Source organism: Bactrocera tryoni, chromosome 4 (assembly GCF_016617805.1).
Source record: "Bactrocera tryoni isolate S06 chromosome 4, CSIRO_BtryS06_freeze2, whole genome shotgun sequence".
Lineage (NCBI taxonomy): Eukaryota > Metazoa > Arthropoda > Insecta > Diptera > Tephritidae > Bactrocera > Bactrocera tryoni.
The window spans coordinates 28,844,765-28,857,526 of NC_052502.1; the positions used below are offsets into that span (position 1 = coordinate 28,844,765).

The following is a 12,762-nucleotide window of genomic DNA, read 5'->3' on the forward strand; positions in this document are numbered from 1 at the left end:
GGATCGGTATGCTAAGTTTAGACGTAGGGAAGTGAGCAGCGAAGACGGTGAACGCAGTAGACTCCCAAAATAGGTTGTCACCGACGAAAACATCAAAAAAGTTCACAAAATAATTTTGGATGACTATAGAATGAAGTTTTTCGAGATAGCAGACACTTTAAAGATATCAACTGAGAGGGAGCTCTGTACAAAATAGATGCATCACGAGTTCATTTTTTACCAAAAACAACGAAAAATTGGTGATTCGGAGCAGTGTTTGGAGATGTTTTGCCATAATAAACCCGACTTCTTGCGTCGATATGTAACAATGAGTGTGACATGACGTCATAATTCACACCGGAGTTCAATTGACAGTCATTCGAGTGGACTGCACACAATAAACCCGTTCCAAAGCATGGAAAAATACAACAGTCGGCTGACAAGGTAAAGGCGTCTGCATTTTGGGATGCGCATGGAATAATTTTTATTGACTACCTTAAAAAAGGAGGACCATCAACAGGGACTATTACATAGCGTTAATGGGCCGTTTGAAGAACGAAATCGCCGAAAACTGGACGCATTTGAAGAAGAGAAAAGTGCTTTTTTATTAATACACTGCATTAATTGAACTTCAACTTGCTTCCGCATCCACCGTATTCTCCAGATATGACCCCCAAATGTACTATTTCTGAAGACTGAAACGTGTTAAAATAATTCCTGTTCTGAATTTTGTCAAAAAATGTGTATTGCTGTGATAAGCCAGGGGCTGTTCAATTAACTTGTTATTAATAGTTATTTATATCAAGGCATCATATATCTTTTACATAGGCAAAGCAGAATGAATAAAGTATATATTAAGGAAGCACAGAGTAGTTCTTCTTCTTCTTAATTGGCGTAGACACCGCTTACGCGATTATAGCCGAGTTAACAACAGCGCGCCAGTCGCTTCTTCTTTCGCTACGTGGCGCCAATTGGATATTCCAAGCGTAGCCAGGTCCTTCTCCGCCTGGTCCTTCCAACGGAGTGGAGGTCTTCCTCTTCCTCCACAGAGTAGTTACCCATGAAAAATTTCAATAGCAAAGAAGAGAGAAATCTACTATAGTTGTACAGTATATAGTTACTGTAGTTGAATATATATGACCACATAACTACAGTAGAGAGAGAAACGTGCTAGAGACTGGAATAAGATTTAATTATACAATAGTTCCTCACTTGAAAACTGTAAACTGGTACAATACTGGTGCTTACCTAGCTTAAAATTTGGCGAACACTTCTTCACTTATTGATTTAGTCAGACAACTTACATATAAATATATTTAGGCAAAGCTGATGAAAATATCAAAGAGTTTTCGGGTAAGAAATAGCCTCACTGATTGAAAATTGCTTTCTTTTAAGGGTCACCATTCAAAAGCCGTTCATAATTTCTAACTTTTCTACGTCCAAAGTTTGAACCAACGGCCACAAGGGAGTAACGCACTGACCTACATAGATAAAATAACTGCTATTGTAGTGCTGTGAGTACCTAAATTAAAGTCAACTTGTATTATTATTATTCGTAAACTTGTGTAAGTAATAATTAGGCCTTTGCTTTCCTGTTAACTTTCTCACCACAATAATTATATGTCCCGAAACCGAAGTGTATTTAATAATTGCGCAATAAACACATTCTTCTGTGTTGATAATTGTGTAATTTTTACACTTTTAAACTTGGAAAACAACAAAGAAAGTTTAAAACTCATAAATTGCTTTGACAATTAAGAGCCGCTACAGAAAGTCAATAAGAGTATGTGAACTATGAGACAAGTAAATTGAAGAAATATATGTATGTACATATATATGTAGAATATATGAACTCGAAACTACTTCAACATTTCTTTTGATAAATTTCAGGATAATTTACGGAAACCCGAAGGATCTTTTTGTGAACTGTAACTCCGCTAGATGGCGCTGGAGAAAAAATGAATAATACGATTTCGAAATAAACAGTAGGAATGACGATAGGTACATGAAAAATCTTTCACTACTGGTGTCACAGGCGATTTATTACAACAATCTGGTTAATAATACGATCCGGGGAATATTATAAGGACGCTAGGTGGCGCTAGTGTCGTAAACAAATGTAATAAATAAGGTTGTTTTGAAAACTGACGAATAAATTTATGAAAAAAAATGATAAACAAGCAGAAAAGTAAGGGGTTTCTGATTGTAAACTCACATCAAAGCTTCAACTTTTTGTAGCTCATGTAACGATTCGTAAATGCCGAAATATTTCGAATCAAAACTTACGCAATTGGTATAAGGAAATTTGTCGTGTAAAACTCATATAAATACTTGCTCAACACAAAGGTCAACTTTATTTCCGGTTGAAACCTTGATCCTTAAGCTCAAAGTTTGTAAACTCCACGTAAGCATAATGCCTGAGGCACGCACTTTCAGCGAATTCATACGCATACCCATCAGATTTTACCAGACAATCGGTGAGGATCTCTATGAGCATCGCTCACCACATCGCATACGACGACTGTTGCTCAAGTCGCTGCTCTATCTTGGTTTCCTCAATTTCAACATACTCGTTGTCGGTGAGATTATTTACTTCGTAAAAGCTTTAAACTCATTCGCCACCGTTTTGGAGGCAACCGGTGTGGCGCCTTGTATTGGTTTCTCGTTTGTAGCGGATTTTAAACAGATCGCCTTGACAGTGCACCGTCGAACCTTGCGTGAGCATTTGGATCAGATGGAAGAGTCATTTCCGAAAACCGCTATGCAGCAAGTTGAATACAAATTGCCACAGCGCGAACGTGTTATGCGACGTGTGATGGGCATTTTCGCATTGCTCTGCTTGGCGTACACATCCACGTTCAGTCTTTATCCGGCGCTTAAGGCTGCCGTGCAATACTGGCTCTTGGGTGCGCCCGTGTTTGAGCGTAATTTCGGCTTTGCCATATGGTATCCATACAACGCCACCGAAAAGACTTGGGTCTACTGGCTCACGTATATGGGTCAAGTGCATGGCGCATATTTGGCTGGTGTGGCCTTTCTCTCGGCCGATCTGGTATTGGTGGCCTCGGTGACACAGCTTTGTATGCACTTCGATTACATTTCACGTTGCCTGGAGGAATTTGCTGGCCGCTCGGAGAAGAGCAGTGCGCAAGAGGATTTACAATATTTGCAAGCGTTAGTGGTGAAACATGCCAAGTGCTTGGAGTGAGTGTCGGGCGGTGAATAATGCTTGGGTGGATGATGTTGCTGGTGGCATGTCAATATGCTAAGAATAAGTATTATTTGCTTTGTTTTGTTGCAGGTTGAGCGAACATGTCAACAGCATTTTCAGTTTCTCTTTACTACTGAATTTTCTAACCGCTTCGCTGACCATCTGTTTTATTGGATTTCAAGTGACTGCTTCGTCTACAGAAGATATTGTAAAATATATTATTTTTTTAACAACCATGCTGGTGCAAGTGTTTGTAATCTGCTATTATGGCGATGAACTGATGACGGCTGTAAGTGAAGATATTATTTTTACACAATTTTATTAGTTTGTGTGTAGCTTAAGTTTATTGTTCCAGCCTCTTTCTCTCATAAGTACTTCCAAATAATAAGTTGAGATTTTTTGCACTCAATACTACAATTTCTTCTCAGCAAGTTCTTTTTCCTTCCGTAAGATTATGACGAGCTCCGCCAATATTTGGGAGCGCTTTCGATTTTTGGTTTGGAACTTGGCATAATGGAGAACTTATTCAAGTCAAGTTTAAGCTGGTATTACCAATACGGAGAGGGAGTTTGTATTATTTCTATCCTTAGCTAATTTGTTAATGATCGTGCTGGGCGTCAGAAAGTTTTTTTTATTTAATTTCTATTGCATTCTCTGAGAATTTCATGAATAATTCGCAGAATATTTCTCCGGAACACACCAAGCGTCAACTCATCGTATGCTATCATATCTCGCGTTTCAACATTATATTCTGAACGTGTATGATGAAGTACTTTTGCAGTACCAGATAAGAGACTTAAGTTTTTGGAAGAGTTATTTCAAGTTGAATTTCAAATATGACATTGCGTCTGGTGCTGCTTACCGGTTGAATCGATGTTAGAATTATCCAACCAGAGCAGACCAGACTTTAAGCAGTTCCATAAAAGCTATACCCGGATTCAACATACAGTATTTGCCTACGGAAAATATTTAGTTTTGTCCGTGTGCATAGCTTCTTTCTGTTCTATTTTTATCTAATCCAGTGAAAATGAATTTAAAGGTCGGTGAGTGAAGCCATACTTAATTTTCAGCGGCTCGGAGCGGTTTCCAACAATTCTGACTGTGCTGACGACGTTTAGTGAAATATCATAGAGATATACTTCATTTAAATATATTTTCCTATAATGTTTAACTTAAACCAGTTGTGGTAAATGCCTTAACATTTGCGACAGCCATAAGGTGTATAGAGAAACCCCTTTTCAATATACATATATATCTACATATTATCACAGAAGTCCGGTATTGTAATGAGTTTTTTATCATATACTTTTTGAAGAGTCTTTCTTATCGTTCGTATGGGAATATAATAGAAATATATATATAATTCTTATTTTTCAGAGCCAACGCATCGGCGATGCGGCCTATAACCAGAACTGGTTCGATTGCGACAAACATTATAAACAGCTTTTAGCTATAATCATAATGCGTAGTCAAAAGCCTGCTTCGATTCGTGCACCCACTTTTCCACCAATCTCATTTCGAACTTATATGAAGGTGAGTTTAGATGAAATTTTTTTTTTTGTTTAGAATAAAAATATGTAAATAAAAGACCTCGATTCCTTATATTCCCAATAAAGAGCTCAAATGCCTTAATTACTTATGAATACCTTTTTGTAATCCAAGATACTATATTTATTACAGACAGTGATGCTCTTTGAGGTTCCCTAACTTTAAATTTAATGGGGAAAATGTTAATTATAGCTCGAAAGCACATTCTTTGGCATTTATTTTTTGGATGTTATCTCTTTCAAATGTCAGCCGTGGCTACGTCTCAGATGGTCCATCCGTTGAGTCCAATTCACGACTACTCGTTCGAGTCAAAATGACTGGTAACTGGCGAATGACACGCGTGATGCTTCAAAGTCTGAATCGAAGTGGGATTATCCGCATGGACTTTAGGCTTTACATATTTTCACAGGAAAAAATCTAACGGTGTTATATCACATGATCTTGGTGGCCTATCGACCGGCCCAAATATGAAATTATCTGCTCACCTTAGTATTCTCTCCATAATTCCGTTGATTGATGCGATGTGTGGGAATTGGTGCCGTCTTGCTGAAACCAAACCAACCGCCGAGATCACGAGCCTCAATTTCAGGTATCAAATAGTCGGTTATGTCTTATGACGGTTATATTCTCACCACCATCACACAATTTTTGAAGAAATATGGACCGATGATTCCACCGGCCCACAAACAACACCAAACCCTTTTTTTATATATAAAATATCAGCTCCTTCAACTCTGAAGGTTGCTATTGTCCCAAATACGGTAATTTTGCTTGTTTAAATACCCATTGATCCAGAAATAGGCCTCATCGCTGAACCAAATTTGGCTCGAAAACATCGGATCATTCTGGAATTTTTCAAGCGCACATAGAGCGAAGCGATGTCGCCTGGGAAGGTTGAGGTCGGCTTCAGTTCTTGCACAAGCTGTATTTTGAACGTTTTGAATTTAAGATCTCGACGTTAAATGCGCCAGTCGTCCCATATGTCAGTCCGAGTTGCTGCGACCGGCGCCGAATACTTGTAGACTCGGCTGCTATATTTTCTTCACTGCGTGATGGATGTGATCTATTCGGTCGAATGTTATCCAATTATGAAAGCTGCGTCTCAAGATGGGTGATGGTGTTGCGAATAGTACGCCCAGTAGGCCGATTATGTTATTATTAAAATTCATTAAGTCAGTTTTCGATACCTTGATGTGAACTGTATTTCAGTGAGTTTATCGACCTCGACAAATGGTAGTCAGAAGAACAAGGTGTGGGCTATATCCACATTCTTCATCTTTCATGCAATATTCACCACCTTTGGCACGTTCTCTCAGCTAAAGCATGTTCACCCTAAACCACCACATAAATACCATGATAGTTCTTCATAGGATATAAATGAAAAACAACACCCCACAAAAACACTTCTTCAGGCGAAAAGTTCGATAAATTTAAGGGAAAACAATTATTGTTCTTTTCACTTCAAATAAGTGACATACTACTATTCATTAGTTTAGTATTTAGTATACAGAAAGGACTTACAAGGTCAGTACAAGGTCAGTAGCATTCCCACGTATATTATAGATCCAAAATTTAAACCACCAACATCCAATTTACTTGTACGAAACTAAATTATTTTCTCTGATCTTTCTCATAGGTCATCAGCATGTCTTATCAATTTTTCGCGCTTTTGCGTACAACCTACAGCGGCAAAGGAAACTAGATGCTCACTAAAGCTGTACTATATAATTAAATAAACATAAAAATAGTTATAAGAAACTCATTGGTGTTTCAACATTATAAACAGAATTGAATTAAACAAATTGCTAATAAAAAAGTTGACACATGAATTTTGTCAGCAACACGATTCACCTCATCCGCATCCAGATAGATATTGCGCGTACACATATTTGGAAAATCGAGGTTTTTCAGAGGATATTGCCATGGACAAAACGTCGCTGGTTGGCCATGAGCAAACAACATACCGTCGGTATGTCTATAGTAAGGAGCATAAAAGCAAAAGATGCAATACGCATTGTCATATCTGTATTGAAAATAAAATTATTTAAGTGAAAAAGTAATTTTTTTTGTTTCGGTGCACTTTAACCTGGCAACGCTGCAACCAATGCGCCTAATTCGTGGATGGGCTAAATGCGTAAAATTATTTTCACCACTAAGCAGAGCTAACGCTTGATTTTGAAAGTTTATTTTCTTGGGCGCCTGCATGTGATCCCTTTCGAAGTACCACCGACTGAAAGCCATTTGCAGTAGTTCACGCGGCAAATAAAGCGATGTGAAACAAAAGCGGTTCATTGCAACAAACATTTCCTGTTGATTTGCTTGCGACATATTGAGTAAAGTTCGCACATTCATTGGCAATGACGTGTGCGCGCATTCATCATCCTCATATGGGCGACACTGCAGCGCCCAATTTTCGGCCATTGTCGACAGTTGTTTGCTCCATTTGCTCAGCACCATATCAGCGACATGCATGCGGCTGGCAATACGTTGACGTAGGCCATTGTGCGCTATAATGAGCTGATTCCGCAGATCCAAGTCTTCCAGTTCGGCGCTACGGTAAATGTGATATGACTTGTAGCTGCAGTTATGAGCTTTCGCCTGACAGTCGATGGTGTTGCATTAGTAAGCAAGAGGATTCTTAAAGATTTAGTGTGTAGTGCTAAATACCAACCTGGTTGCAGAGCGTATGCCGGCGGGTGCCGCATTTCATTTTACAGAAATCTTTTGTGAAAGCACTTGAGGCGTTTCGACACAAAACAATTGAGCCTGCGAGAAAGAGTGGATAGACGACAGCCAGAAGCGAGGAGTGCATTTTGAGCGAGTGAGCTTGTCGATTTCAAACGACGTTTAATAGAACTTTTTAGCTATATTTGTTTATTGAGAAAAATGATTGTTTTGACTGATTTTAAATTTGTTATTTCACAAAACAAAAAAGTAAGGGGTCGTTAATGTCGGAGGAAAATTTTACATTCTGATAATTTATAGGAATTAAAGGTGTCAAAAGTATTTGTTGGAAGCCATGTATAGAAGTTCAGGCAAGTGATGAAAGTTCTCTAATCGCCATTCATTTGAGAGTATCCAGAAACTGATCCTTTTACACATGGCTCAAACAGCTCACGACTTTCGGTATTCGACCAAGTATCCTCTGGGTAGCTAAAAAAATCCGTTTGAAGGCGAGCTAAAGTGAGGAGGCGAAAACATCTTTACCCAGGGTTGTGAGCTGGGTTTGAGACCTGCAGCGTAAAAACCGCGACTATGGAAAGGAATCAATAGCCTCGGATGAGAGACCCCATTTTGATGACGTCTATGGCAAACGAAATAAGGACTACGAATTGAGGGCATGCACTTGGAACGACCGGTCCCTTAGTTGGGAAGGTGCCGCTGCCCAGCTAGTTAATGCCCTCATAAAAGTAAAGGTGGACATAACCGCCGTTCAAGAAATGCGTTTGATAAGACAAGGACTGAGGCGAGTATATCCTTGTGGGTGGCATTTTCTACAGTGGCCATATAAAGCAGCGCAAATTTGGTGTGGGATTCTTGGTGGGAGAGAGACTCCGTCGCTGAGTCCCAGCACTCACCCCGATGGATGAACGTCTAGCCACAATCCGCATCAAAGCGACGTTATTCAACAAATCGCTGATTTGTGCCCATGCTCCGACGGAAGAGAAGGACGATTGACCAAAGATGCCTTCTATGAGCGCTTGGAGCGCACCTATGAGAGCTGCCCGGGTGGGCAAAGAAGATATCTTTAGCATAACGGCCGGTAAATTCAGCCTCCATGACGAAACATTCCCAAATGGATTGAGGCTGATCGCCTTAACCGGGGCCCGAAATATGTTTATCTGTAGTACTAAATTCTAGCATAGGAAAATTAATCAAGCTACCTGGCTCCCACCGGATCGAAAAGCCACCAACCAGATCGATCATGTTGTGATAGACGAAAGATACGTCTCTAGTGTTTTCGACTTGTACCACTATTTTGTTGCAGCCAAGATACACACCTACCTCTGTGCAGCAAAAAACTTACGTCAACACCCACAAGGAAAGTTCAATGTCAAGAGCTGCAATCACAACAGAGAGCCGAACGATTTTCTACTCGACTTGCACTCATGCTCTACCTAATTTATGTCGTTTTTTTTATCAGTCAAATATATACAAATTAACGATGCATAGACATCGCATATCGCATATCGCATGTCAGTTGTCAATTTCATGTCATTCAATTTGATTTATTATCAATGTGTAGCTGACTAATTTTAGTAATATTAGACACCAAAGCATTACAACAATACTTTCATGTACAAAGTTAGTTAAAGGTCACAAAAGCTAAATTATACACACAATCATAATACACGTAAGCAGTATGAACCCAGCAGAGCATGCTCGGAAGTTAAAGGCAATTTCAAGTAATACTTTGTTTAAGTACCGTTAGTCACATAAACACTGCGAAAAACTTTAAAACTTTTTGTTGATTTAATTTTTAGCTAATAAACATTTTTTTTTAAGAAAAACTATTCTTTTTCTAATATTTAAGGTGAATACCTAGTAAGGCAGCCTAAGAAGGTGATTTTTGGGAATACAACAAAATACTAGTTATATGTTCAATTCTGAAATTTTAAGGGTATATTTTATGAATTCACGGTAAAATTTTTGATTAATAATTTTTTTTTAATAATTTTCGATCTCTGACAGCTCAAATAAAGTCAACAACCTTCGGCGTTTAAAAAAAAAATAATTTTATCCACAATTTTGGCCGATTTAAAATTCAGTTATTGAACTGATCAGAAAATGTATGGAATATAAATAAGAATATGCAATTTGTTAAATTGATTTCGATTTCTTGCTTGGCATTTTCATAAGGTTATTGCTATGCTTGTCAACGCATTGTTCTTGTTGTAGTTGTTTACTCTATTGGCATTAACCTTATATAATATTAAATACATTGGTGTGAATGTCGAGTATATAAGGGTAACTCCAAGAGCTTACTATGTGGAGGCTATAGGAATATACTATATAAACAATTTTCAATAATTATGTTTTTAAAGATATTACTATGATATATGTTTTAAGTTTGCTTCGACACTGTATATTAATGTTATGGAATGTGTATGCTATACAAAAAAGGAAGCTAACTAGTCTAAAGTTTTTGATACCCTATTCTGCTGTGAACCGTATTCCAGTGAAAGTGTTCTGCATTTGCTTTTAGTATTTACGTAATAGATTCATTCCTCATCACAAGTCACAACTCGAAGCGGCAACGACTTTTTTATAGCGTTAAAGCAGTATTTCTGATATGCAAAATCGTTTTTCCACGCCTCTTGGCTTCGATTCATTTGGCATCCAATAACATTGCTTTTGAGTTTATTCATATATTTTTAAACGCTTTGTTGCCTTATTAATGATAGCTTCGTTGTTGATAGATAACTCTCTGAGATGATAATAATCGCCTTACTTATTACCATTTACATTTTACATTTAGCTAAGACAATACCTTTTGTTTACATTTAGCTAAGTCAACAACCTTTGATGCTTCCATGCTTTATTAACAATCACAAGCCGATGTAAAAACGACGTCTATTTGTAGCGTTCAAGCAGCATTTCTGATATACAACATCGTCTTTCAACGTCTATTGGCTTCAATTCACTTGGCATGCAATAGCCTTGCTTGTATCGGCTACTTTTAAACGTTTTGAAATTATTACTTGAGGACTCCAAAAAATTTTGCAAGCTTTTTTTTCGGCTGAGGTTTTTTCACATCAAAGTAATGACGAAGAACTGTCTACAAAAATTGTTTTTGAAGCAGAAAATTCGACATATTTGAGGGAAAAAAATTGTGGTTATTTACAACTCAACTTATTGACATATGTATACTTAAAAAGACGCACAAGGACAGTAACTTTCCAACGCCTCTTTGCAATATTGAAACAGTGTAATAATACGCAGGTTATGAAATCATTCGGTAAACCGCACGAATATGGTTATAGATCCAATCCCATATTCTTCCATACATCTAATTTTTGTACTCAGTGTTCTTGGGAATTATCAGTATTCAATTTAATTTAATTTCTTTATGAACTTCATTGTTTGTTCAATTATAGCATTTTCTTGTGAATAATATTAATTTGTAAGCTCTGCAGTCTAACCTTGTACCAAATGTTAATATTATTTTTTTTTTCTTAATCGATTTCAAAGTTAAATATCTTACTCTTAGGCTATCTAAAAACTATGTTTAGCAATTCACGCAATAAAATCAAATTCCTTCATACCTTTTACTGGAAATACCCAAACGCTTTGCATGTCTATGCACACGCATGTCTCCAGAAGTGCGCATGTATGCATAATTTATGGCTTGCTAAAACTAAATTAATTAAGTTAACATCATTTGCAAATACCTAATCAATTTATAGTCCTCTATTGTCTAATGCACTTAGGTATGCACTAAGGCCATTTATGTACATATGTGTGTGTGTTAAGCACAATTGCAGAGTAAAATTTGTTAATGATGCCGCATATTATTCAAATTTAAGTGTTTAAATTGCAATATTCAGGGATTTTGTCGTTTAAATAGTTTCAGATAAATAAAGAGTGTGACTAGGTCAGGTTGTCTTTGCGCACAAAAACTCAAAATTCACACAAAGGTTAGGAGAGAATTGTCTACTCGTATACACAGTTTTCTTGCAAACTTTTTCGGGACGTCGTAAGATGGGGAAGGTGTGTTCGTTGATTGATAATCGAAGGCATTTTTATATGCTTTGTAATATATTAGAGTATAGCTTAGGGCTTTTATATTCTTATATCAAACACTGTTTGCTATCGGCAAGTATACATTTTCTAAATTGCAAAATAATTAAGTCAATTAATTACTTAATTTAGTCAATGAGCACTCTGTCAACTGTCCGAATAAATTACGACTTGTTTTAAAGACCAATACGTAGGTTGCTTTTATATTTCGGTATTCTGACAACTCAGTGTTGCAATCTGGCAACACACAACTTTACCGTAAAGTTTGACATTTTTCATGTTCTATATACTCAGAACATTTTGACATACGAGCGGTATTTGTGTTGTTTATAGTGACTTGAAATATTCATCTCGGCAAAAAAAATGGAATTAAGCTGAAAATATTTTTTACAAATTCTGACGTGGATTAACTCAGCAACAGTACATCGATGAGCTTAATTAAATTTTTGGAGATAAAGCTTCTTCAAGGGCCACTGTTTGTCAATGGTACGATAAATTCAATCCAGGTCGAAGATCACTCCAAGACGAATTTTAGAAACGTCGTCTAAAAGTAGTGGTTCCGGAAAGCATTGATGCTGTGCGCCAACTATTATTGCAAGAGCGTCCTGTGAGCTTTTGTGCGATCGAGACAACTATAAACATTTGTGGGATTAGCACACATTTTTTTGACTTGAGATCCCACATAATATGTTGAAAACTACTGCACATATAGTAAATTTTCTTCTAAACTAAAACCGCGAAATTTTTTCCCACAAAACTCCAAAAAGAAATTTCCCAGATGTGCCCACAATATGATATTTTTTTATAAAATCATCAATAAAGCATTTTCCAAATATACATACATACATAGTTCATGATGCTACATAGTACACACGCACGCGCTCGGTTTTGATCTCAACACAATCACTGAGAACGAAAGTTGGTCTACAAGGTGCATTCCAAAGTAAACCGGACTTTAAAACAAAAAAACAGTACAAATAGTTTCATCGGTTCCAGTTTATTTTTTGCAAAACAATCTCCTTCTGCTTCAATACAGCTTTTTGCACCGTCCAAAAGCATGTCGAGTGAGTGTTTTAGCTCGTTGGCCGGTATGGCCGCCAGTATGCCGGTGCAAGCCTTTTGAATGACCACTACGTCTGCATAACGCTCTCCTTTCATGGGAAAATGCATTTTTCCGAAAAGGAAGAAGTCGCACGGTGCCATATCAGGTGAATACGGTTAGTGGTTAATGGTTAAAATGTGATTTTTGGTCCGATAATCGTCCTTCGAATGATGGATTCTGA

At 37.4% G+C, this 12,762-nt stretch overlaps 2 protein-coding genes across 2 annotated transcripts; one reads left to right on the forward strand and one right to left on the reverse strand.

The window, feature by feature from the left end:
• The first annotated feature begins 2,392 nt into the window (after nucleotides 1-2,392).
• Nucleotides 2,393-6,453, forward strand: LOC120774827 (odorant receptor 67c). The gene is made up of 4 exons (XM_040104637.1): nucleotides 2,393-3,183; nucleotides 3,281-3,479; nucleotides 4,568-4,723; nucleotides 6,375-6,453. Exons 1-4 carry the CDS (start codon nucleotides 2,393-2,395, stop codon nucleotides 6,438-6,440), a joined length of 1,212 nt encoding a protein of 403 aa, XP_039960571.1. The 3' UTR covers nucleotides 6,441-6,453.
• A 49-nt stretch (nucleotides 6,454-6,502) lies between these two features.
• On the reverse strand, nucleotides 6,503-7,550 carry LOC120773762 (venom allergen 5.01-like). Its single transcript, XM_040102836.1, has 3 exons — nucleotides 7,410-7,550; nucleotides 6,825-7,336; nucleotides 6,503-6,761 (listed from the first exon to the last, which is right to left on the reverse strand). The coding sequence occupies exons 1-3, from the start codon at nucleotides 7,548-7,550 to the stop codon at nucleotides 6,515-6,517; spliced, it is 900 nt and encodes a 299-aa protein (XP_039958770.1). The 3' UTR covers nucleotides 6,503-6,514.
• Nucleotides 7,551-12,762: the final 5,212 nt, after the last annotated feature.